Source organism: Pundamilia nyererei, unplaced genomic scaffold (genome assembly GCF_000239375.1).
Source record: "Pundamilia nyererei isolate P.nyererei 1_Seehausen unplaced genomic scaffold, PunNye1.0 scaffold00014, whole genome shotgun sequence".
Classification (NCBI taxonomy): Eukaryota; Metazoa; Chordata; class Actinopteri; order Cichliformes; family Cichlidae; genus Pundamilia; species Pundamilia nyererei.
In genome coordinates this window covers 6,010,815-6,038,483 of record NW_005187415.1, presented here as the reverse complement: position 1 = coordinate 6,038,483, position 27,669 = coordinate 6,010,815, and the positions used below count along the sequence as shown (strand labels likewise).

The 27,669-nt window shown below is 39.0% G+C and overlaps 2 protein-coding genes across 6 annotated transcripts in view; both read left to right on the top strand.

Moving 5' to 3' along the window:
* wnt5b (wingless-type MMTV integration site family, member 5b) overlaps nt 1-4,006 on the top strand; it is an 86,634-nt gene extending 82,628 nt beyond the window's left edge. For all 5 annotated transcript variants that reach the window (XM_005725295.1, XM_013908821.1, XM_005725294.1 and 2 more), the window contains 2 exons: nt 2,173-2,331; nt 2,417-4,006. In XM_005725295.1, coding sequence (XP_005725352.1) covers nt 2,173-2,331; nt 2,417-2,716 — 459 coding nt within the window. In that variant the 3' untranslated portion in view covers nt 2,717-4,006. The remainder of the gene's footprint in view (nt 1-2,172; nt 2,332-2,416) is intronic.
* A 6,141-nt stretch (nt 4,007-10,147) lies between these two features.
* Nucleotides 10,148-27,669, top strand: part of adipor2 (adiponectin receptor 2) — a 27,530-nt gene continuing 10,008 nt past the window's right edge. The window contains exons 1-2 of the mRNA XM_005725290.2: nt 10,148-10,333; nt 23,044-23,394. Coding sequence (XP_005725347.1) covers nt 23,308-23,394 — 87 coding nt within the window. The 5' untranslated portion in view covers nt 10,148-10,333; nt 23,044-23,307. The remainder of the gene's footprint in view (nt 10,334-23,043; nt 23,395-27,669) is intronic.

Below are 27,669 nucleotides of genomic sequence, written 5' to 3'. Positions count from 1 at the left end.
GTGTGTGTGTGTGTGTGTGTGTGTGTGTGTGTGTGTGTGTGTGTGTGTGTGTGTGTGTGTGTGTTCATCAGGTCCAGTGTCACTGTGCCCAGCAGGCATGACCTACCAAATAGCTCAGTGTGATGCTGGACACACACATGCATGGTTTGGTTTGAGCAACATGAGGCTATTGGCAGGTAGTAGTATGTAATGAAAAGCTCTATACATCAAACAATGATGTTCAGAGTAATGAAGGAAATGAAACAAAGTCACAAAATTAAGCACTGGCTGTGAAGAAATGTTAATTGGGAAGATTAGCACAGAAAAACATAGTAATGGCCTCCCCATTCTTGTTACGTGAAATGTTACTGTCGCTGTAAACATGTCATAAACCACACAGTCGGGAGTCTCAGTGAAAACAAAGGCTCGTAAAATTGGCAAGGAGTCATAAAACATGAGAATTTCCTCCTTTAAACTTATATCTGAAAGTTTTTCTTAATTCTCAGAGTCCCATTCTTCTGAAGCTACAACACATTTCTGAAAGGTTGTATTATATGGCCTTTCTATTTCTTCTGTTCTTTCAGTTTAAGTTAAACTTAAGAACGTATCAAAGAGAGAATCACCAAAAATCATTTTAGCCTTCCACAAAATGACACTGTCCCCTGTTCCCCGACTGACGGGGGGTCACTGAGGTCGGTTCATGGGATTGGAGGGTGCCGAGTGCTATGCCTGCTGGGCAGTAAAGTAGAGGAGAGGGAACAGGGGTGGAAGGTGGGGGTCGCTGGGGAGGCTGTTTGGGACGCCGGGGTTAACAGAGGTGAGAAGGTAATTGAGATCAGGCAGTGTGAGGAGACAGAGTGATGGGTTTCGTTTGTCTGAGGGTGAATCGGGGGAAATCGGGAGTCAGAAGAACTCGATTCGGCAAGAATTGCGTGGAGATGCGCTGGAGTTTGTTTAAGTGGTTGTAGGTGCTTGCACAATACCAAGAACAATTTGTACTTGTTTGTGTGTCTATGCTTGGGGTGTGGGTGTGGGTTGTTTGGTTTGTTTATATTGCGGTTTAATTGACCTGGTAAAGCTGCAGGGGTGAAGGGCTCCCCCTAAAGCCCACTGCTGTGAGGACAATAAATCTTAGATTTCCTGTTCCTGTTTTTCTAACAAGGCCAAATGCTGTAAAGTAGGAGCTGTTTTATCTTAAGGAGGAAAAAAAAGCTTGTTCATGTGTTTAAATCAATAATTGTCATGTTCCAATTATTTTCAAGGGATAGTTTTTTCTATGGGAACTATGTGGGAAAGACTACTTACAATAGAGGAACATTTCCTCCAGTTAGCGGGCCTTTTATTCCAAGTCAGCTGTTTGTTTTACTTTGGTGGGGTCATGTTGACAGCAGCGTCGAAGAACAGCACATATGGAGAAAAAATTCATTTTCTTTGCTTTCCATTTTCCCTCCTGTTTATCTGTTTCACTCTGCGTTCATTGTATAGCCCACCTTTATTTAAGAAACAGAGGTTTCTTAAATAAACAAATAATTTTGCCTCCACAAAGCCAGTTTTGGAGAAAACGTTGCAGTGTGTGTGTGTGTGTGTGTGTGTGTGTGTGCAGCAACGTTTGCACAACTCATCTCTTCTTTATGTTTTGGGGTCTTTTAATTGGCCGTTCCAACAGTGTAGCAGCTCCGTGAGGCTTTTTTATGTTCCCCTGTCACTATGTGCTCGCTGTAATGATGAGAGCTGAGCAGTTACAGATTTTTACCACTAGATGGCAGCAGCTTAGCAGCAAATCGATTGTAAATCTGCACCACAGAGCTGGAGCTAAAGCTGCTGACCTGGAGGTGAGACTGAAGCATCACAATGACAGGTATTAGAAGGAAAGAGAAACATGGGTTATTTTGCTTCAGCTTGTGCATAGTAATCCCTCCCACTGCACTTATCTTAGTGTATTTTACTTTAGTAACCTTTAGTAGACTGTAGTATGTAGTATGTAGACTATTTTTCTTTTTACTAATATCTCTTTATTCACTTTTTCTTCCTGTGCTTTGTGAATTTCCCCCATGTGGGATTAAATAAAGTCTACATCTGTGTCTGTAGTGAAAATTTATTGTGTAAAAACTAATGTGGAGTTTTGGGGGTTTTTGATCTCTGTATACATTTTGATTATTTAACATTTATATCTTTTTTCTATTACTCCAACAGGCGGTTTACAACCTGGCTAATGTGGCCTGTAAGTGTCATGGAGTTTCAGGTTCCTGCAGTTTGAAGACCTGTTGGCTCCAGCTGGCCGACTTCAGACATGTTGGAGAGTTCCTGAAAGAGAAATACGACAGCGCAGCAGCCATGCGGGTCGGACGCAAGGTACTAAATCCATTCATGTCTCTGTCTCCTCCCTCAGGAACCATTTGAAGTATTGCCTCTGCTAATTCTGTCCTTGATCCACCAGGGAAAGCTGGAGCTTCTAGACAAGCGCTTCAACCCACCCACCACTCAGGACATGGTCTACATCGACCCCAGCCCGGATTATTGCCTCCGCAATGAGACCACAGGATCGTTGGGCACCCAGGGCCGACTCTGCAACAAAACCTCGGAGGGCATGGACGGCTGCGAGCTGATGTGCTGCGGCAGAGGTTACGACCAGTTTAAGACCTACAAGCACGAGCGCTGCCACTGCAAGTTCCACTGGTGCTGCTACGTCAAGTGCAAACGCTGCACGACGCTCGTGGATCAGTTTGTGTGTAAATAGCGCACTTCAGGATTTGGAGGAGGCGGCGGTGACGACTAAGGGCGCCGGAGGTGACGGGACGGTGATGTTTCGAGAGTTTTGTTCAGGATTAGACGCACAAAAATCAGATTTCTGACAAATGTCCTCATCTCCCACCATTTCACATCAAGCCAAGCAAAAAGCAAAAAATAAATAAATAAAAACTGCATAGCACCTGTGCAGCATATTTTTTGGAAGTAGATAACACATCAATGGATGGAAAGGTAGGGCAAAAGACACCTCGGATTTTTATTTCCCCCCACCCTCTGTCATCGCTTTCTGCTGTCGTCTTTGGAGTCCTGATCACAATCATAAAGGAAACAAGTAAAGCTGATGGACAATGAATGATACTGAGGATGATCTGTGAGAGGAGATGTGACTGGTGTGAGATGAAAAAATAAATATATAATTAAATAATGAATAAATACACAACTCTTGATTGCTATTTAAAGAGAATAAATAAATAAACCCAGGACACAGTTTGGACCCCACCCTTCAGAGAAATCTATTGATGCTTTGGGAAAAGTGATCACTTGTGTCACCATTGTTTGTTGTCTGACCTTTTAACCCTGCGAGAGAGATTCTGAGATTTAAGAGATGTGTTATCATGCACGGCAGAAATGCAGAAAAGTTCCGATTGGTGGTGTAAATAAGGTAGGAAATTAATCAAAAAGATGAATAAATGAAAAGTAGGAATACACAAATGCGCGCACAAGCTGCATCTGTTTCTGTTTCACAACACAGTGAGGTTCAGGGAAAAAAACTCTTCAAAAGACTAAATGCACCACCTGTTTTGTACAAGTAGCAGCAGAGGGTGTAGTTGCTGCTGTTCCTTGTATCATCAAAGCAGTAATCCTGCACCCGTGACCTGACAAGTGTGACTATGCAGGTTAATGAGGCTTGGTGGTTGAAGCCATCCTGACACCACGGCTGTTTAAACAAGCAGCTCACATCGGCCGTCCGGCTCCGTGACCTTCACGTGACAGCAAAGTGAGCGAAACCTCCATTAGTGAGATTAATGTGCTGTACCTGCCTTAATGAAGCCACACTGAGAGACACGTTCGCTGTGAGTGGACATCTTCATCTCGCGTTGTAGCGCAACTCGATAAGAGCAGCAAACAGCCCCCGTGGTGTCGACTTAGCAGTCCTGTCGTAGCGTGATTTTTAGCCTGTTTCTATTGGCTCAGTTGTGATACAGATGTTAGATGCAGTTGGCACGAAGAGGACAGAGTGAGCAGGCGAGGATGGAGCGCGCCGTGGAAACTCATGAACGTGCAAAAACAGAGAGGACTTAAGGTTTATTACTTTTAACAAAAATAACAAATAGTAGATGAGAACAGAAAGTATATTTTATTATTGTTTTTGATTCTCCTGTTTTCTATGTTTTTATACATGAGCATTACTGTGTATTCTTTTGATAAACTACTCTTTGGAAAAATGAGGTTTTCTGTGTTTTAAGTCTGCTGCAGTTCTTCCAGGAAAGTTTTTATCCGGGCCCTGTCTTCCCCATCAACATAATAAGCACAGACACGTCTTTGTCATCGGGGTGGCTGTTTTCTCAGGTACAGGCAGAACTTTATTAGGGACAACAAGACATTTAATCTCGACTTAATCTGCACATTTACATTTAAATGAACCTTAAATTACTCTTTCTTGATCATATCAGTGTTACAGTAGCCTAAAGACATGAATGTTCTCACGTCCATTGTTTTTATGTGGATGTATTGGTTTTTTTCCAATATAAAAATATAAAATATGATGTATATTCATAAATGACCTTAAGGATCTGATTTATTAGTAGCTTACACTTATTAATCATTCAGTTTTCTTAACTTTCTCACTTCTCCTTGAGACCTTTGATCCCATCAGATGGCCAAACAGCTTGTCCAGTCCTGGACTCTTCTTCTGCTCTTTTATATCTAAATCATCAAGGCTGGATTCTCCCACAGCCTCTTTATGGAACCAGCAGGATGGCTTCATCATGTATCTGCAACTGTAAAATATCCCAGCAGAATTTGCCCAAAGCTGAATGTCAAGTGCACAGTCACGGTTAAGCAGGTCTGTACGGTGACCTTACTAGCAATCCCATTACTTTTAGCTTCTCACGAGTAATTGGATTAGACTACTGACCAGAGCACCATGACCGACCTACAGCGCTGTCCCTCTGTAATCCTCCTCACCTACTTTTGTAGGCAATCTGCACTTGCTGGTTAGGTAGTATGATCATTTCAGTGTGCACGTGTTGGTTGTGTATCTACAAATGCATACCTATCAGCCACAATATTAAAAAAAGCTCCATGGCAGAATTGGCCTTCTTCAGCCAGACAAAACTACAAAACGAGGCAGCACCAAAGCTCTGCAGATCCTAATCACATAAAAAAATCATTGGTGTGTAATTAAACAAGGCAAATCCTTAGGGGACCACAGGAAGCAGCAGGGCTGCTCTCAGTATCTCAGCACTGGACACAAGGGGACATCCGAACCCACCGTTTTAGGCAGGTGGTTTTAATGTTGTGGCACATCGGCATATGTGTGCATTTAATGGAGATTAGAAGAGTGAAAGTGTAACCTGATGGTCTGTCTAATCCTTTTTACCTGACAGCCATCTGCTGTTGTGATGCTGCTAAGTTGAACTCTCTGAAACAAACAACCAACAGTGAGTAATTCTTCCTTTCTTTGATGAGGCCTTCTCATCCCGTGAGAATATTACTGGTTATGTTTACCAAAATAGTTCAGAAGAGTATGGATGCCAAACTGTCTGACTTAAAGATGACCAGAAAATGTTTGCAAACCGGTCAGGAACACCATTAATGAGACCCGGCTCCAGGAAGACCTCTTGGCGTCTGACTGCCAGCTTGTTAGTTGTTTAGCCTAACCAGTTTAACGGCATATTTTCTTCCTTATGCACTTGGACTACATTACTGTGACAATGACTCACACAATTTATCATAACATCATAACATTTGTTTCCTTTCTCAGAGGTGTTCTGACATTGAGCAATGAGCTCATTTCCTGTACAACCTGTCCTCCCCACATGTTTGAGAAGGAGTTGGAAGCTCTGGTTGCTTGTCCCATGTCCAGCGAAAAGCAACCTAAGAGGCTGAAATCCTCCATTATGGGAGAAAAAATAACAGCAAATAGCTGTGAACTACAACAAATCTGATGCGTTTAAATATGCAGAACCTGTTGTTCTTTGTACAAACCATAGTGAGTCACGGTGATAAAGTGTTATAATGTCATTGGTATTCAACTGCATTTTATTTTAGTTACTGTATTTAGCATCAACAAAAAGCTGCTTTTCATCATTTTACTGAGGCTGTACATTATGCCAGAAGCAAACTACACATGGGGATGTCACACGTGGTGTTTATAGATTATCCAGCAGCTGTTGTGGTTAAAGAGATCTATATGCAAACGCTCTGATCTGGATTAGCTGAACTGAAGGAGAGACACAACCCCACTTTTTCAGACACACACACATGCGCACAGTAACTCAAAAGCCTGATTCTGAGTCGGCTGCTCTGTTTGTGTCTTTTTCGTAGCTCAAAGACCAAGTTAACCAAAGATGCTCAGACACTTATCCATAAGCTCATTCAACCATATGCTTTCTGTAAGATTTGGCCGCAGCAGAATGGATCACTGAGTCCCAATGAACCAGAACATCTAATCTTCTGTAGATGTGGAAAAACCATGTATGGTCAGTTCCCACATCAATACAGCAACAACTTCTTTCATCCTTATTGACGTTTATCGCATGGTTTGTAATTGCACAAAATGCCTATTCAGGTTAAAAAAAACACTGCACGATGAGGAAAGATGTAAGAAACCAACATGTTTATTAATGAAGAGTGACGCCAAACATAAAGCAACCAGGCGTCACGAGAATATACTAACATCAAGTTAAGCCAGTCTTGTTAATTATTCAGGGCCTTTTCAAGTGTTATGCCAAAACAGACTCAGTATTCAGATCTAGCAAGCTACACCTAAGGAACAAAACAATTAGCAATGCATAGTCTTCTTGTCTGGCTTGGCAACTTTGCTTAACTGAAAGCTACGTTAGTTAGTAATTAAAACTTGCCCTGGCCTGTGAAGGAGAGAATGAGAGGTGCGGTAACCTTAACAGGTTTGGTGGGTGTTACATCAGGTGTTCTATTCTTCTGTAAACCCTGCGAGGACACGTGCAAGTGACCATGGGGGGGAAGCTTGCTAAAAAAAACCTTTCTATTGCTTTATTTGAACCTGTGGAGATGAGTTTATTCTTAATTACAGATCAACTTTTCTATCACTAACAGTCACCCAATTTGCAATTTTAATATGCTGTTCTCTTCAAGATAATTTTTAACCATTTTAACCGTAGTTGGCAGTGTGATCCAAAAGAAAATGACTCTGAGTGACACTTACCTTAGCAAAGAAGAAAACACAGGTGTGAATCTGGTTTAGGTGTGTACAGGTGTGTTGTGTCATGTTGTGGATACCTGGATCCCAGCAACAGTTGAAGAAACACTGTAACGCACGCCTATTAAATTCTGCACTGATAACTAATGGAAAGTTACTTATAATGTGAGGTAAACAATGACTTATTTGAGAGAAATCAAGTCAGTTTCTCCCCGGCATTTCTTAATTTTCTACTTTTACACAATCAAGTTTACTGTGCACAGATTAGACTTGTAAATGCTCAAATGTTCATGAAACATTTAATCATTATGATTTCATTATTTAGCCAAATAAAACCATCTTCCTGACTTTAATAAAGCAGGCAAGTCTTCTGTGTTTCCCCACTTGTTATAGAACCAACAGATCATTCAAATGGCCACAAACTCCAAAATAACACAGAGCAACAACAAAAAAAAGCTTTAAATGCTGGATTAGCAACGAGAACCTGGTGCAACAGTAATCAAGGTTATGCAAACCTGCATGACCACACGACTGTGAGTTCATTAGAGAGCTGTGGAGCTGGAAAGGTGTTTTATAAGCAAATGTTTAGATCATTTCCTAATCAAGCATTTGGAAGAAAAATGTCAGTTCCCAAGCTTTATTTTTGCACGTAAACATTTAAAGTGCGACGCTGAAAACTAATTCCATTGTGTAGTTTGTCTGCTGTATTTCCCAGCAGAGAAACTGAGCACACTTTGTCATGTGCTTTTAAAAAGAGAAAAATTATCCGTTTTGGTATCAGTACACAAGGTTAAAATCACATTATGTACTCATGCGCTCTAAGTCCTTGACATTTGAAGAAACATCAGTTACACCGCAAAGTAAACAAGAAACCTTTGTGAAAAGATATGAAATCTGTGATGGTCGCTGAGATAAACTGATTTGCTTGAAAACATTTTTTATGAACAGCAAAAGTTCTAAAACCTCGGTAAAGATATATAAAATTATAATTTACAAGTTATATGAGATCCTGTCAATATTACCAACTTCTTTGTTTTTCAAATGAATCCAATTCTTTTCTCAAATTTTTTTTGATTTAACTGTACTTATTTTTGTAACACGCAGCATCCTCGTTTTATCTGTCTCTTTGTAATCTATATAGAGTCAATCCAATGCACTAATTCAAAGAAGATAAAACTTTAGTGATAAGATATCCCAATTGCAACAGAAGAACACAGATATAATCAGGTCAAAGTTCTGAGGTAACGTCATGCATTGCCTGCCACAGAGATTATCTGTTTCAGCGCAGCAGTGGATATAAGATTTTAGTGTTTTCAGAGTCAAGTCACTCCTTCCAAATACGATTTCTTAAAAGTAAGACAATATCTGTTGTTAAACACGTGGTTCCAGCAGAACCTCTGAGCCTGGTTCTGCTTTAGGTTTTTTCCTGTTAAATGCTAGCTTTGTGAAGTGCTTGCTCTCAGGAGGTTGTTGGATTGTTGTAGGGTCTTTACCTAATCGTAAAAAGCGCCTTGAGGTGACTGCTGTTGTGATTCAGCGCAATTTAAATAAACCTGAACTAAACTGAATTGAAATGGTACTGTGAACTTGCTTAAGCAGTTCAATGTTCAATTTCAATTTTCATCGCACGTGACCAGGAAGGACAAGGTTAGAAAAGAGTATACCAGAGGAACAGCTTGGGTTGAGCATTTTGGAGGCATAGTTAGAGGGGCATGGCTTAGATGGTTTGGAGATGTGCAGAGGAGGATAGTGGATATACTGGACAAAGGATGTTGAATATGAAGCTTACAGGCAAAAAAAAGAAAGAAAAAGAGCACAGAGAAGATTCATGGATGCTGGAGATGCAGAGAGTTGGCGTAACAGAAGAGACAACCAATAACTGAATAGTTTATTGGTATATCAACATAACAATTTGCCTGTAGTTAGCAACTGTGATCAGTAATACACTGTTTAAGTCCTATAATCTGCAAAAGCAAACCAAAGAAACTCGCATGTAAACATGTTTTTGTTTGATTTGATTTATTGATTTATTGATTAGCATTCAAATATCTCAGTGAATACAGAATAAAGATTACCACAAAGCAATTAAGCACGAGACAAGGCTAATCAAAAGGTATTGGCTGAAGCATTTGCTTATTACGCCAACCCTTTTAACAAAAGATCTTTTGCATGCAGCTCCTGTACACAGGGCTCGAAGCAAAGAATAAAGCAAAACAAAGCAAAAACAAACAAACAAACAAAAGAAAAGAAAAAAACTTTCCACCTTAGATAAGTAACTACATCAAAGCAAAACCATCAAGAGTTTCAGTATTATTATTTTTGCTCTTTTCATTCTTGATTTATATATTTCTCTATTTTTAAACATGTTTTTAAACAAGGAAAATGAACTACACCTTTTTAAATCACTGTCATAACTATTCCACAGGTTAACTCCTCTAACAGAAACACATCTCTGCTTTATATATATATTTGTCCTTATCTTGTTTTTTTAAAAAAAAAGAAATCTGTTCCCCTTAAGTCATATTGACTCTCTCTGACTTTAAACAGCTTCTGAGTACTTGTTTTAGATCAGAGACTGACACTTTCATAAAATAAACAAAATGATGTCTCAAAAATACTTGATAGCTTAATCAATATTTTAATTAATGATTAGTTGCAGACCAAATACACGAACACTGGATTGTTTAGCTAATGTGATTTGGCAGGTGATTGCTCAATTTCCATATAGCAGCTGCTTGCCAAACAAGTTTTGGCAAAGATGAACTGCTGGTTTAGGGCATTGAAGAACACTGTAGTGCACAGATACCTAGCTCACATTATATAAATCTAACTATAACATATATTCGTCTCAAGTGCGGAATATGGTTATAATGTGATTTAATTCTTGATCATTTACGATTATAAACTCGGCCTATGAATAAAAACTACAAAAACGCTTCTTCGTTTATGGAATGTACCTTTCTGTTCCTGATAGTCTCTGATTGGTGAGTTTTCATAAAGTGCGATGTGATTGGCTCATGCAAGCTCATGCGAGCGGCGTCACTCAGTGAATGCCTGCCTCCCGTCGTTTCTGGGTCCAGTCTAGTCCAGAGACTGTGAGAAGCTGCTTATAGTGGAGAGAGCAGAGCAGAGTACCCACCACAACTCTCCCTCAGCTGTAGTATCTATAGCCAGACTACGGACAGACCAGGTCATCCGGAGCAGGTGAGTACTACAATTCTCATTTGTTTCTGTTAATTCTTATTGTTGTTGTTCTGTCTTGTTTAGAGCTGTTTTATTTCTTGTCGGACTTTCCTGGCGTAACGTTAGCGCCACCCTGAATGTAACCTGCCAGCTAGCAGCTTTGCTATTCAGCTAATTCTGGGCTGTCAAAACAACGGCATAGTCTGCTAGCCAGCTAGAAAGCACAGCTTTGCTTTCTTTTTCCAAGTCATTTTTATTCTTGTGAGAGCATATTTGGCATATTTGGAGGTAGATAGGTGGCTCTGGGAGGCTGTCAAAAGAAAAAGAAGCTTTCTTAAAGAGTTATCTGGGTTCTTTCGGAGGTGTCAGCTCTTGTTAGCGGACTAGCCAGCCCGCTAGCTCGGTGTAAACAAACCATCATCGCTGCCTGTCGCTGAGCAGCAGTCTGCTTCTTATTACAGCTCGTGTCAAACGTAAGAAATATTTTTTCGTCAACGTAATGTTATACAAATAAAAACGCCCCTTGGTGTATGTCTTGTAGTAAAAGTAAACGAATTGTCGCTGTCAACAAAAACGTAGTGCAGCTAGAGTTTTAGGTTTCTTTGTCTTGCTTGCTCCCGTGTTGTGTTGACTCCGGGTACTGTGAGTTTACTCTGAGTGGCTCTTCAGTGTATTCGAAGCTTGTCATCTAAAATAAAAGAAGCGGGAAGCTGCTGTTTAGGCTGATTCATTTAATCACTTGACAGTCTTTTGTAGAGTCAGTTTTGTTCATCTTAAATGCATACTGTGCTTTCCACCTTCTTCCTTTGTTAGTCATTGATGACTTGTTAAATCTGATAAACTGCCTGGAAATGGCATCACATTTTTTTTCTGATTCTTTAGCTCAAAACATTCATGTTATTTCATAAACAAATTGTGTTCCTATTTTTTTTTATTTTTTAAAAAAAAAAAAGGTGTAAGCTGAGCTCCTGTTAACAATCCTAAAAGAGGTGATTTTGTGTAAGTCAGTGTGACCTGTAACTTTTTTTTTCAGAAAGCTATAGTCATTTCTTTCATGTGTGAGGAATAGTTGATTCATCTTATCTGCTAACATTCATTAAAAAATACTTAACTTTATGGAAATATGATTGTTACATTATGACACTCATCACCAGGAGACAACACTGAAGGCCGGTTCAAAATGGTCACTGTACTTCCTCAGCTAAATTTTCTGTACATTTACAACTGTAAGTAAATTATGATATTTGATAATAATAGTCTTGAATGCCTACAGGTTATTGTAGTAACAACCAAACCTGTGTTAATTATTGGGTTAATATTAGTTAAGAGCATTTGCACCAATCAGAGATGAGGAAAATGCTGATTTTGGAGCACATTGGCCCATGATGCCTTATGTATACCTCTTTGGAACTAAAAAAAGTCCATCATCAGCTTGTGAGATTGTTTTTAAAGAATGATCTCACTTAAAACTTCCAAAAAAATATAAATTGAGCATACCAGTACCCCGTGTTAAAGTTTGTTGCCCACTCAATCCATCAGCCCTGGTGCTGACCCTTATTAGCAAATTGTAAGTCAGGAGATCTCAATCTCAATAAAACCTGTGGGAGATCTTGGACTTTGCATCTTGTACAACACAATCTATAGAAGAATATCTTCTGGACATCCCTTTAGAAGTTGTATGGAAACTTGTAGAAACAGCACAAAGACACTTTTTTTTTTTTTTTCGCTGAACACCCTATGAGGGCACTTAGTTGTGTTCTTTCACTAATTTCCCACCCTTGTGTATGTACTCTTTGGATTGTTATGCTACCTAATATTTCCTTTTAGCTGAATATTATATGAATGCCCATCCCATTTCAGTATTTTAACAGTTCGGTTTGCCACAAAACATGAAGTCATCTCATACATTTTTTATTGGCTGGGGTAGCTTATAACACATTTGTCCTGAATCCAAACTTTATATGCACAGAAACACTTCCAGCTCTGCCCTAAATTGAGATTAGCTTATGGATATTTCATGGAGCATCTTTTTTTTATTTTATTTGATATTTTATGCATTTCTTTATGTTTGAATTTCTTTTATTCTTGTCTTTCCAGTAGGGCCCCGCCCTTACTTTGCTCTGTCATTATTTCCAAGTTCAAGTTTAGCTTTTGTTGACCTTAACAGCACCAGAAAGAACCTTAAAACCGTTGCCTGTAAACAGAATTACATACACCCACACTACCTACTTCAATTCTCAAGTACCTGTACGTGTCTTCTATTTGAAAATCCATACAAGGATGCAAAGCAGATGCATGCATTGGGTTTTACATAAAGTCCATGCCCTGTAGAAAAGTCAAGTTGTGCATAGAGCAGGGTTCTCACAGGACCACGCCATAAGTTTTTGTAGTAATTTCCTGTTGGAGGATATTGATTTGCTGTTATAGAAAAACTGAATCTGTTGCGTAGGTTATGTTTGTACCACACCAGCTAGACATGGTTATTGAGCAATACGTCATATTTCTCCAGGAAGTTCAACTCTCTGGAGAACTTAATGTATAATGAAGTCAGCCTTTGACAGCGTGCCAGGCAGAAGAGCAGCTAAACATAGCTTCTAAGAATAGTAGAGATCTGTCATTGCTAAGTTGATTGATCATAACACAGAGTAGCTGCTCTCTCTTTCTCTTATATTTCCCTTCTCTTTAGTCCTTTTTTTCTATTTCATGCACAACAAGGGTGTGTGTGTGTTTGTCTCTGTTTGTGTTGTTGTGTGCCAAACAAAGCAAAACAACTCAGGCCTTTGTTTAAAATGGTTTGTTCAAATGCTGTTGCCTAAATAGGCCTGGAGAGACACACAATACTCCCAGCTTGTACTCTAAACAGTGTAAACTATGTTAAAATGTGTCTGCATGTGTGTGAGTTTGTACTTTGAAGACTAGCAGATGAGTCACTAGATTTGCAGTAAAACTAATTTCAGTCGTAAAGTTCAATCGTGTATAACCAAAACAATTAATTGATTAGTAGATCAACAGAAAGTAAATTAGCAAAGAATCAGTTGATTAGCAGTGCTAAAAGTGTACTCCTTCTAGTCTCTCATATCTGTATTTGTGGTATTGTCTGTGAGTCACAAAACCCCCCAAAAAACAAGTTTTTCTGACATTTCATTGGATAACATGGCAAGTGGTCTGAAAGAAATCAGCAGTGGTCATTTTAACTGTTTAACTATTATTTTTAAAACCTTTAGTTATCTTCATGCATATGCCTTGTGTAAAGAACACGTGTTGCAGAATCTGAAAAAGATTTTTAATTACAAAAAAACATAACCTGAGCTAATCAGTCAACTTTATTGCTTGACTCCCCATTAAAATATCTTGCTGTAATCCTTAGAAAACAAAAAGTAAACTTGTGTTTTATCCAGTCTGCTCCACATGACACAGAATAACAAGTTTGTGTTTAGTGGCTTTAGGTTCCCTCTTTCATTTTCAGGTCTCATTTCTGTTCATTTGACCTACTTTTAGATTACCACCTAGTGTCTGAAAACATTTGGTTGTGCTGTTTCTCCAGCAGAGCCAGCAGCACAGTGACCTTGATGTGGTCACGTGGTTGATGGGTTATGGGCTTTTTTTCTTTGGTTCCAGTTAGAGACTAAAAGCTTCATCTTCTAATATTTTGCCTCCACTAGTAATTTGCTCAGGATGTGGTCTCAGTATTGTTTACTTTGGGCCTTGAGATGTTTATGTAATTTCAAGGACAGTTTGTTAAGTGATTTTTCTGTATCATGTTCGATATTTTAGCCTTCATCACCAGTCTGCGACTCAAAGTAACCGGCAGAACCATGTGGCTGTTTCATGTTATTTTCTCCATCTGGAGCACGTGCTCCAAACCCTTTCAGCGTATTGAATTACTTCCACACAAATCACAGGTGATGAGCTCTTCAGCTATAGAGAAGATTTCCCCTTTAGACTGCATCATTTGAAGGATATTAAGAGTATTACAATAAAACCAGCATGGCGTCTGGTGCCTCGACCCACCAGTTTATAGCACAACTCTGTGTTTACTGGTCTGACCACAGGGTTCTCCTTTGGTAATCAGGTCAATGCATTATTGGTTAGTGAAAATGTTTTTGTACATGCTGTCCTCAGTAAATGTCATTTTACAATATCTTTAATATATAATATCTTTTTGGGGGGAGGTCACTATTTGAGCAAAAACTGGCGCGGCATATTCACCTACAACCATGTCTGTCAAGCATGGGAGGGAACTGTACTGTGTGTGTGCTGCAAAGCTGAGAACAAAAGTGTGTGTGTGTGTGTGTGTGTGTAGATTACATCACACTGGTTGCCTTTGTTTAGCTTTCCATCATAAGACTCCAGCATCAGAAAGTCACTGTTTCATCAGGACTTGTCAGGTCACCAGTAAAGACACGCTCAGCAACTGTTTTAGAACAAAAGCTCTAAAACTGGGATTGTGTTTGATGTAGAAAAACATGCTAAACTGGCTGTCAAGTAGTCTGACGTGTGCTAATTTACTCCAGAAGCTGACCCCACCCGTGTGAAGCTGCAAGTAGGTAAAAGCAAACGCTTATTCACTCTATCCAATCTCTTAACTTTAGGTGTGTGGATAAAGAGTGTGGGAGGGTGTGTATAGGTTTGTTAAATTTAAAGGATGTCTCAGGGGAGCCATATAGTCCCCGAGAACAGTAAAGGCAGCCATGTGGTCTCTAAACATCAGGTTTAAATCACTACGAGGCAGCTACACATACAAAGAGTGGCTTGTTCGATGCGTGTAGGAACATGCACATGTTATAAAGCACAATTAGGTGAATGCAGTTTTGAGGACAGCGTAAAACTGCGTAGGACCTTACCTAAGTTTAACTTTCTCAAACATAGCTGATAAATGCACAAGAATAATTGCTTTGTAGGAACAGAACCAAAGGTGCACAGAAAGCAAAAAATAGATGTAAGGTATTGACGTCAAAACCATTTTTCTCAGTGTCTGCATAAACAAGGTCAGGGGCTTAAGATATTGACAGTTTAATGAGACAAGAGTCTTCACCAACAATGGAAAATTCCTGCACTAATTAAAATACTCCCACATAAACCTAACTGCATTCACTGTTATCTCACAATTCCCTGCCTTTCCGAGGCAAAGATTTTTTTGTTTTTGTTTGTTTTGACTGGTACTAATATATGCATAGTGAAAGGAGATAGCCAAAATCTGACAAAACATGACAGCAGGTCTGTAGTAAAGTTTATGACGTTGTTGAAATGTCACTGAACAAAGTGTGTTGTTGCACAGTTTTTATCTTATGCAACAAGTTTGTGGCTCTTAAATTTATGTCAATTTAAAAAGAGCTTACACATATCAGAGGCCAGTGTCTGTTTTAATCTCCATTTAAATCAGTTGGTTTTTTGTTTTTTGTTTATAAAAAAAGCTGACATAGAAGATCTAAATGGCGGTATTAAATAACAGTCCTTATGTAAACATACTGTGACCTACTTTCTGTTCATTGGCTATTTTTACATTAAGAAAGTCTGCTAATGTACTTTGATATAGACTTGGCAAGTTTAGATGCTCAATAAGTGTACTTATTTGTTTCACCTTTATTTTGTGTTAAAACTTCTATATTATGTGTATATTTACAAGAAGGGAGAAAATTCAGATCTGTGTAAACCTGTTCTGCTTGACATAAGACAGACAAACTTGTGCAACCTGTTTGGTCATGAAAAAATTGATTGTCATGCCCAGGCTGGATATCAAGCAACATTGGGTAGATTATTTTACTTCGATGATCCCTGCTTTGGGCCTGTGTCATGCTAAATGTGTGTTATTGCTTTGGTTAAAAAATGTGTTATGTTGATTAAGTAGCAGTCCAGAAGGTGACTAAAAAGTGACTCGAGCAGCTTGACTTTTGTTCCTTTAACATGTACTTCCTTCTGACAACATTAACAACTTAACAGTCAGTACCTGTAGAGATAAAGCAGGGACGCAGTTATTAAAGTTTTCCGGTTGCAATACAACACCATTAAACTAGGTTTGAGTGTCTTCTTTTACAGAACACTCTGAGAATCAGACTTCAGACATTATCCCATCTCAATTTAGAAGGAAAAAGAATAGTAAATAGGAAAAACAGTGCAAAAATATGTTCGACATAGGCTTGACTTAAAGATTGCCAAGTTAAAAAAATATATATATATTTACCACAATTATTTGCTCTAGTTTTTGCAAGCCATTGTATTGCTGTCCCTCCCAGTCAAGCTGGTTCCTCCTTTTCCTCTCAGTTTCACTGTGAGTCACACACAAGAGACACACACAAGTAAAATAATATTAATCGATTTGATGAAAACACCTTATGTTACAGTAGGTGCAATAAAAGATTCACAACAGCTGCTGTACCACAGTGACAAAGGCTACGTTCACACTGCAGGCGAAAGCGCATCAAATCTGACTTTTTTGACCCTATGCGACCCAATCCGATCATGGTCTGACAGTGTGAACGGCACAAATCCGATATTTTCAAATCCGATCTGGGTCACTTTCGTATGATGTTTTAGAAAGCGACCGCTGTTTGAATGGTCATGTCGCATTAAATCCGTCTTTTACATCACTGACACAAGACAGACGCCAATTATCAGCGCCGGAGAAGCGCCTGAGAATACATCGTGAACGCTTCCTGGCCATCCAGCGTAGATGTTAGTGAAACTTTTGGGAAGACAGCATTGGAGAAACGTGAACATTTTATTTGTACTGTATAATCTGCAGATTCTGACAGAAATCTGCAACTATCCTTTGAAGCACTGCTCCTCTCTAAAAAAGCAATAAGGATAATTATTAGGCCATATGTAAATAACAAAATAACTTTATAGCTTAAAGCAAAATTGGGAAACGTAAAGTCCGAAACAAGTCTTTATATTAAGGGCCATCAGTCAAACATTGTTTGGTCTGGGTCTAAACAGAGCGCGTTGTGTGTGACGTCTTTTTTTGTGCATACAGGCCGCTTTGAGGGTTCACACTAGAGCGTGTTTGCTGTTACATTTTATTTGTAGTGTGAACAAGCAGACAAAAAAAATCAGATTTGATCAAAAAATCAGAATTGAGCATTAAGACCTGTAGTGTGAACGTAGCCAAAGTGAAGGAGGCCAATGGAGGATGCGTCATGCATTAGAGCTCTTCAGTCATGTCAACTGGTAGAAAAACCTTTAGACTGCTTACCTTTTGCTGCTATTATCCTCCGTCCTACAGTATGTTACCCACTGACACCCAACCCAGGCAGTGGTTAGATATTGGTTTATCATGATTTTTAGATTTTAGTTGGTTACTTTTTTTTTTTTTTTTTTTTACAGCATCTTAAGTGAATATGTATTATCTCCCCCAAAATTTGCAAGGTAAAGCACTACTAAGTACCAGTAACAACCAGTAACACAAGAGTACCGCAGACACACAAATATTGAATCTGTAAATTATTTTAATAATAACAGAACCAATAATAATATATAAACTCATAATCAGTCAATACAAGAGAACATTTTTGCACCAAAGGGGGAGCAGGACAAAAGACATCTTTTCCTGGTCTCTCTCTGGAATTTGAAACGGTTATCCGTCTCTATGTTTGAACACAGTTTTGTTTTTTTTTTAATTTCTGCAGCAGGAAGAGCAACACTACTTGTACTATGCTGACCTTTGTCCTACATTTGCTTTTCACTAAATCAAAGTAAAGCAAACTCTGTTTAATTTGCACTAGTCTATGACCTACAACTGTGTGTCATTACACAAACACCCACACACTGATGCAGTCCACAGGCATAGTTGCCTGTCTGCCAAGCAGATGATGCTGCAAAGGATGAGTTTAATGAGTCATACTTTCTGCCCTTCACTCACATTTATTTCTTGCGTCTCTCTATTCTCTCTGTCTGCTTTATTTTGCAGAAGTGAGGTTTTCACTTGCTTCTGTCCACTGCTTTCACCTATAATGAAGGTCCTCACATTTTTTTCCCCTCGGCTATCTGGAGAGACATTAAGGCACCCACCACACTATTACAGGTCATTTGTACATATTGCTCGGCAATAAAATGATAACGGTCATTATTGTGAAACTATCTTTCCGTGATGGAAATATAAGACATGGTTAATATAACCTCAGTAGAACTATTTGGATTCATGTGTTTAAATGAAATTTAACAGCACAGTTCCAAATAGGAGTAAAAAACAGAAATTTTAAGCATGAGCCATTTGATCTGTTTTGTATCTATTTATCATGATGAGATATTATTTTTATAATATTTTCCAGCTTTATTTTTACATATGATAATTGTGGCAGCTGTGATTTAGAGCAAAAATGGTCACAGCCATCATGAGCGATCGTCCTGTCGACCTAAAATCGTTGTCAGTGCACGTTTTAAGAAGCAGAAATGGGTAATTCTGCTTTTTGGCTTTTTTCCCCGCTATACTTCCACTTTCTGCAGCTGCCAGATGTTCACCACTCCTAGTTTTCTTTCAGGAGGAATAAAGAAATCGAGAGCAAATCAATCCGCATTGATGTTTCCGCTCAGCCTTCAGTTGTTCTTATTGTCTTTCTTTCCTCGGTGGCTTTCTTTCCCCACTTTTATCCGAGTTTATGTTAGTGTCCTGGATTGATTTCTTGGATTTTTGAAGCCTCTTCTATATTCCTGACGAACTACTGCTTGTGGCTTCATACCCCTGACACACACGTCTTATCAGTCTTTATATTTATTGCCAAAAATATCCAGCTATTGTTCTAAAATATTATCTATAAGATGGAGAAGATTTTGAGAGTTTAGTGAGCGAATGCAATGACTTGCAAAACTGCACAATGTGAAGCAAGTGATACTGATTTGGAGGGCACAGTGAACTCTGTGTGACAATCTGAACACTTTACTTCTGGATAAAAGCAAACCAACCAGCCTTCTGTCTGCTGTTTTGTAAAGTGATTTTAAATTGGTGCCTTTGGATTTAGTACATCAGACAGAACATGCAGCGGGAGGCGGTGCAGATAAGATGTGCTCGGTGATGATATACTAAAAATAAACACTCTTAAGCAGTAAGTCAGAGCTGTGGAGGTTTTTTTTTTTTTTTTTTTTTTTAATCTTCGATGTAGTGGTTTTAACAAAAATATGTACACCTCATCCTTTCCCCGCAACTTGTTTTCTTTCATTTTCAAGGCTGGTAAGCGCTTTTAAACTTGTTTTCATTCTTTCAAACTGAAGACTGGAGCTGAGTGACATCATCAATGTAATCTTTAAACATGCGTGCTCATAGCATGCTATCACAGCCTGCATGAAGTGGATACATGCACTCCTTGTACTGTGGATCTTGACCTTTGAGTCGGATCAATAGCATCAATATTAAAAGCTCAATAGTGTCCATCATTAAAGTAATGTGTAATAATGTGACCTCAAGGTTGTTGTGATATCAATACATTTTTAGCGATTATTATTATTTATCTTTTTTAAACTGATATTAAGGTTTAGTGAGGTGGGTTTTTTTCGTTTGATTGTTTTTCTTTCCATATATGGTGCAAAATACTGTGCAACTTCCTAAAATGAAAACTAAACAGTCCCCCAGAAAATTTCAATAAAGCTTAAGCTCATGCACATGAAAGGAGGTGCACCCAATATTTCAAAATATGGATTGCTTTCTATTTTAAAATATTGCTGACTGCATGCATTCTGGATTGCTTGCGCTGTTGTATTTTTTTTCAATTCTTTTTAGGACATAGTTGAAAAGCACTAGGAGTTTATTTTCAGTAAAGGGAAGCATTACTCAGGGGCTCACCAGGAGAGATTTTGAGTGGGAGCGTCAGTTAATTCCAGTTAGTTCCAGCGGGTCATCCACCCGGCTCCTTCAGGCTCCTTTTTGTCCAGCCCTCTGTCTCTCCCCGAGTACCACTCAGGGTCAGGTAGATGGCATTTAGTGAGTGGCTATAATTAGCAGAAGAACAGAGCAGATGGTAAAGTTGTCTGTGTTATTGGTTTGTTTCATAGGTGATGAGTGTGGAAAATTATTGGACGTCACAGCAGGACGTTAATAGGGAACAATAAGCGTGTACATGACATTCACAAGCCTTTTATGAGCCAAGAAAATTGTGATCATAGATTTACCCAGCATGAAGCATCTTGATGGTGAGTCATTTCACATCCTGTCGACAGACATTGTGTGTCAGCTGGTCTCTCAGAAATGAAACCTCTTTGGGCTTTGGCTCAGACCCTGGGAAGCCCCATTTGGTTTGGTGTCTAAAAATGATAATTTTTTCTCTCTCTTTTTATCTCATGTTCCCTGATAGCGTGCCTTTTTATCTCAGTATGGGGTCAGAACTGTGGCGCTTGTGTCTTTCCCTTTAAGTAGTGCCAATCATTGTGTTTTGACTTTGACTTCCCAGGCAGCTGGACACAGACAAGTGAAAAGACTCAACTTTGTAAAGCTTTATATCGTGACACATGCTTTATAATGTTTACTTCGAGTTGTTTTAATAGCATGTGTGGTGTTTGTCAGGGGTAATTTACTAGTTGTTTAAGTTATTTGACTAACCAGGGGAAAGATTAAAGACTTTCTGAGCATAAATCACAATATATTTGACTTACAATCATGTAAACATCCCAGTCTCAAAAAACAAACGCACCAAAACTTCCTCATAATTATTGTATTTGATCAGCATAAGGCTAAAGACCTTTCCTTCCTATTTTCTATTTTGTTACACTGTAATGCTTTTTCACATCTATTTTTTGGTGTTTTTTGGTGTTTTTGGTGTTATTTACATGTATAACTTTGTGGTTATTCTCATAATATTGTTGTTTTTGTCACAACCACACAGAACAAAACTTGTCTGCGACTTGAATCATCTGGAGAGCTGTTTGCGCCTGTGTAGCAATCAGACCACAAGACTATTGTCCTGGGAATCCACTATTATAGCTGCCAAAATACCCTTCAAGAATACTTTATTCCCCTTTTTTTCTAGCTAATAGGGACCCTCCATGAAATCTAACTTTTCATCATGACAGAAAATAACAGCGCAACTAGAGTGGGAAAGAGTGTAATTTTCGTAAATGGTCGATTGGGGAGAAGCTGAAAGGAAAGGGGGAGAGATTGATTGGACAGTCTTTAGATGTAGAAGTGCTTCGATTTGGGAACTTGCCCACTGGCCAGTCATCTCAGTTCAGCTCAAATAGTCGCCATCATCTTCTCTGCGTATAATAGAGCGTGCTGGTCAATGTCACAGGGTTTGACGCTCAGCATTTTTCCTGCGGCTCTAAGGATTTTCTTTGTTCTTAGCTTTGGATAGTTTTTTCCTTTCTTGTTTGCTTTCTTTTTACCCTTCGCCGCCACACTTATGGGAGTATGTAACAATTGCTTTACATACATACTTGCATCACCCTATTACAAATGGTACGTTAAGTGGTTCGTGTTTGTACGCACATGCTTTGTGTTCCTCTTTTACCCTTGAGTGTACAGAATCCCCTAATGCTTGTTTGGTAGCACAGAGAGATGGTTTAAATGAAGTGGTCCAATGCTCGAGGGCGTACTCACATTAACTTGGCCTCTCTGGAGCAAATGTGTGTGTGCTGGAGAGGCACAGTGAATAAACAGTATGCCGATATGTGTGTGTAGGTGTATTTCTCATTATGTACAGAGCATTAAAGCTTCAGTGAATGTTTAAAAACATGCTGCAGACAGTATAAACATACAAATATGAGCATGCTGTACTGCTGTTGATATTGTGAGGCTACCTTATGAATTTTGTTCATTAGCTACATTATGAATGTCTCTTTGCATTGCGATTGAATTGTTCAACCTTGCTGCCCACACTGTTTATCTAACTTAAACAACGTGATATATTTGCCTGTAAAATCCAACGAAGAACTGTTCTGAGAAATAGTGACGTATTTTGTGAACGATAAAGGAAATTGATTGTAAGTTCTGAACCTCCGTGTCTTTTTCCTGTGTGTGAAACACTTGTCTCTGTCCTTGACACTTCTTGTCGCTAAGCAACTCAACATGACAGCTATTTGGCAGCGCCTAGCTGGCTTTGAGTGTTTGTAGGTGCAGTAGTTTAAGGCCTCGATGCCATGAGCAACTTTTTTTTGAAGTGACAGAGAATGCAGTAATCAATGGTAGCTGTTTGGCTGTGGTGATATTTCTGCAGGACACTTTGTGTGTCAGGAGAACACAAACGTGTGACCTTTTCAGGCCATGCTGCCACTGAATTTATTTTTAGTCTGGGCGGCCAAGCCAAAAACCAAACACGAAGCCTCACTAATGCACTGGCTGTTACGGGGGTGTGCAGAATCATGTATTTATTTTATGATATATATTTTGTTTCTTATTGCATTCTGTTTTTCAGTTACTTGGAGACTGTTATTGTGAATGATTGTATTAGGTTAATGTTATAAACTTGTGGTTTCAGGGTTTTTTCTGCTTAAAATGGTCCTTTGGAGTTTGTCACATAATCATTGGTCCAGATTTAGTTTGCCAAAGAATCTGTGGTACTCTTTGTAGCACAAGTTCATATATTTTGCTGTTATTTCTGGCCTTCTAATACACCAAAATGTATTTTATGTTTGAATAAATGAAACCCCACTTAGAAAAAAATAGTTTCTTTTGAAAGATCCTGGACATTTTAACAGTTGTGAAGTAGATTTGTTTTGATCACATGTTATGACTATGTATTTAAATTTGAGAATAAACAAATAACTTTGGTTTTTCCTGTTTGGTTCTTTGTCTTCCTGAAAAAATGTAGTCTCCTTCAAGTCAAGTGGCAGTCCTGCCCGCCTTCTCAGTGGATTCCTGGTTGGTCACCCATCTCACCAACCAGATTTCATCAACATCTGCGAGTCTGTCCGCTGCCCGCTGAGTTCACCTCAGTCTTCGTTGGAGGCCAGTCCAGCACTTCAAGCTGGACGGAGGAGAGAAGAGTGGGGCCGAGGGCCCAACATTTGTGTTGCGACATAGAACTTCATATCTCATAGCACAACACACCACAGAGTCTACGCCTACAGGTCCCATGAGTCCACGGGAGAAAGCAGACTTGCCCACCTCAGGTTCTTCAACCAGTCACCTCAGCACCGCAGAGTGCCCCTCGCACAGTGGGGTAAGTATCACACGCACACACACAATTTGCTGTGGTTGGTTCAGAGCAGTGAGGCGTGATGTGGGTCAGCTGGTTACACTGTAAAAGTATCCCACTAAAACACACACCCTCAAGTTCATAAATAAACAGGTGTTGTTAACAGGAAAGTATAATATAGTGTAACTGATGCTGACCAGTCTGTTGACCTAATAATAATAAAATAAAAAAACATGAGCTGGAGGATTTTTTTTAAGTTTAATTAAAGAAAGGAATGTCAATTTTCTTTTATATTTTATATCAGTTTATTAGCAAAGTGCAAACTCGCTGGGTGCTCTTGTGTAGATAAATACAAAGTAGATTTGAAGCACACACACCACACACATCGATTAAAAACAGTAATTGGCACTGAGGGTTAATCACTTGGTCATAGTCTGGCCTCAGTTTGTGTCCTTTGGAGTTTATTGAACGGCATATTTAATTTAACATAAAAAGGCTGCGAGGCTTTTCTTTATTAATGAGCATTATAAAGTTAGAAATGCCAATAACTGTTCAGGAACATTTTGGACCTACTTTGTTAGTTCTGCGAGTGTGCTTTTGTTAGGGAATTATCCTTTAATCATTTAACATTAAACCATTAAAAATAAAATAAATAAAGCGCAGTACATAAAACATGAGTTGAAGTAACACATTAACACTCTTCTCAGTGGGAAGTTTCCTGGAGACAGAAAAGTTGTGAAGTATTTTACATAAAGCATATCCAGTACAAAAAGCACAATCTATGCCATTAACAGTTTGACAAAGCTGTGCGTATAAAACTTCAAATGCAGTCTGCTGCTATACCTGAGCAGCTTAGAAAGAGTTGCTGGAGAATTAAATTTTGCACGTTTTCATCACGAACCTCCTCCTCAGCTTTTCCAACCTCAACTTATTATTGACACCCTCACCACCTTCTAGGCTGCTCAGACTCAATGATGAGTCATTCTGGGGTGTAGTAATTAGCAGTGCATTTTGATGAGGTTGCCTCAGGGACTGCCTGATGTTCACTTTTGGTTCCTCTCTAAAATCTCAAGCAATGTGGATAGTGAATAAGGCCAAAACTCACAGCTCCTGAAATAAGCCTGTTAGTACTATATAGAGTTGTCTTCGTGGAAGGAAAGCAAATGTTACCAAAAATCAGTGTGTTTAGCACCATATGAAGGTAACCTATCACACAAATGTGCCAGACACTCACCCTCAGAGGCACCATTTGTCCTTTTTCAGACTGAACGTGTGTGTATACAGTCGGAGCTGCTGTTCTATTGTTCGCTGTGAAAGACGATCAGCAGTGGGACACTGAGCTGAAACACAATAGTATTTGTGTGTCTGCTTGTGTTTGGCCTTTTTACCCGCTGTAACAGAACACAGACACCTGAGACAGCATCGGGGCTCCCTGCCCCAGTCAGCAGGGACCCGCTGTGTTAACACCCCACAGGCCACATTTGAATTTTTAAGTGTTTTGCTCAGGTGTTAGCTTCTCTCAGATGTGTTGTTTGTGCATGTGCGGTTTGGTTTTGGGGGTGGTATTACACTTCCTGTTTTCCGTGAAACTGGAACTTTTTTTTTTTTCTTTGTCAGTGTGACCTATATATTTCATATGTTTGATTTACATTTGATTTTATGGTAGGGAGATGATCTCCTGTTCAGAAAAATTTACACGTGTCTGTTTTTCTGATAGTTTTGAACTTGTCCCTGTGGGATTCTGGCATTTGAGTGCTTTCCTGGTCACACCCCTCTGTTGCAGAGCCGAATTTTGAAACAATAGTTTCACATCCCAAAGTCATCAGCCTGCTATCTTTGCATGAACTATGTGTTATAGGGAATTTGGTGCTCATAACTGTTTTAGAAATAACATAAAAGTTAGAGATTGTCATGAAAGATGCCTGTAAGGGCTAAAAACACAACATCATTAAAGTCAAATTATGGGTCTTTTTACAGGTCATTTAATTTACTGAAAGTAATTAAGATGTTGAAGAATTTAAGGTGGTAATATCTGTTACATGAGTCCAGTCCAGTTTAAAGTTTTTCATAATGGAGATAATGGAAAATAATTTGAGTAGGAATAAGAAAATATCCCACATAGGAACAAAAATATCCGCAGAACCCAATAAACTCAGTCAACATTATGTCCTCTGTTTTGTTTTTTGTTTTTTTTAAAAAAAAGCTGTTTATCCTAAGATAACAAATAATGACAAACTCTCATAACACATGTAGTACACACAGCGCTGAATGAGACACGGCTAAGGAATTTGTTTTCAGTCACGTACACACAACAACGTAAAAGGAAAATGCCAACAGACGAATGACGTCTTCAAACATCCTCACTTCGTCAGGGTGTTTTTTAAAAAATTTTTTATTAAACTTTTATCCATCTCAGGTTAATGTAACATCACTTTTTACTTCCTTTTCTTGTACCTGTCATCCACAATCACAGTCATTAAGTAATTCTAGCATCCTTCTTAGTCATTATTCATTAAACCCTCGAACATTGTGGGGAACAAATTAGCACTTACAGTCACCAGTTAGTATATTGGTTATACCTTGCCGGTGCCAGGTTGGGCCTCCTTTTTCCTTCAGATCCACTTTAACTCTTTGTTACACAGATTCAACCAGATGCTGGAAACATTGCTCAGAGATTTTGGTCCATGTTGACACGAAAGCATCACAGTGGCTGCACATCCGTGATGTGAATCTTTTCTTCTGCATACTTTGGTTGTAGCCATTTTTCTCTGACCTCTGACATCGATAAGGCATTTTGTCACAGAAACTTCAGTTCACTGGATGTTTTTATCTATTTTAGACCATTTCTGTAAAGCTTAGAGATAATAAATCCCAGTTGATCAGCAGTTTCTGAAATGCCAACAATGTAATTTCGAAGTTTCCCTAAATGTTTCCCTAAATGCCTTAAGTTGCTGCCATTTGATTGGCTGATTGAGTATTTGAACAAAGTGGCCAGTGAGGGTTTTCTATTTTGAAGTAAACCCACCAGCATTGTTTGTGAAAATATCAGCAAGAAGGCAAATAAAATCCCCTGCTTTTAAAAATCTCCCAGCTTGGTAAGGCTTTCAGAGCTTCCATTCTTTATCCAGTGAAGCAAGGAAGGAAAAAAACTTGCTTCAAGGTCTTTAACTGTGAACAGCTTGATAAAAATCTAGGACTTTGTTGCTGGACTTGCAAATTCATGCCTACTTGCGTTCATTTGCACAAACAGTTTGTCTTGTGACCACTGGAGCACTGTGTGTGTGTGTGTGTGTGTGTGTGTCTGTGTCTGTGTCTGTGTCTGTGTGTGTGTTTACCCTTACTGCCCCAAGAGAGCAGCTGTACATGTGTGAGTCACATGTCTATCGTGCTGTGCAAGGGTTAGCGTGTATAAGTGTGAGCACTTCCCTCCAACACCAGTTCAAGTTCCAACTCTTGTGTCATTGGTCCTCAGAGTTGGACCATGTAGTTTAAAGTTCACTGGAGGATGTTGAACCTCTTTTGCTCACCCCTGACCAAGCTAGAGAAGCTAATCATTCATTACAAACACAGTATGTGTATGTAGGTGTGTGTAAGTGCATCATTAGTCAGGAGAAAGTCATTAGCCAGGTATACATATAGGGTAGTTAATGAGCCTGAGGGGAGCTGGATATATGTTTCTTTTTTTGTGTGTGTGTGTGAGCGTGTGAGGCATTGGGCAATATTGCTGTTTTGGGACTTTTAAGAAAAACCGCCTCATTTAATCTTGAGCAGACCGATACCTTGAGGGATTTCCTCTTCTTGTGTCTATATTTCATCCAAGACCAACTTTTTAGCTCATGCTCAGAGGAAAAGTGTTGCGAGTCTTTCTGCTGTCATGCTCTGACATTCATTTTTCGTTCTTTCTTTTTTAGGTTTTATTCAGTATCTTAAGAGATCCCAGATACAGCACATTTTGATTCATTTTCACAAACGTTCTTGCAATAAATAACTGTGCAATCCCTTCATCTCTTTGTTTAGTCTTTAAAAAATGTAACACATCCAAAATGAACAACCACTCCCACTTTAATCATGCCATGTTATAACAGACTGATAAATTGAAATCACAACAGAATATATAACCTTTTTATTTCACTCTTAAACTACTGCCACGTTAAAAAAGAATAATTAAAATGGCTTAAGGCAGACCTTCCCAAAGTGTGGGGCTCGCCAAACCAACTTCATTCTAAGCCAAAGACTAGAAAATATGGTGAAGCATATCTTCCCTTTGGTTTCACCTGCACAAGTGCCAAGGTAGGTCTC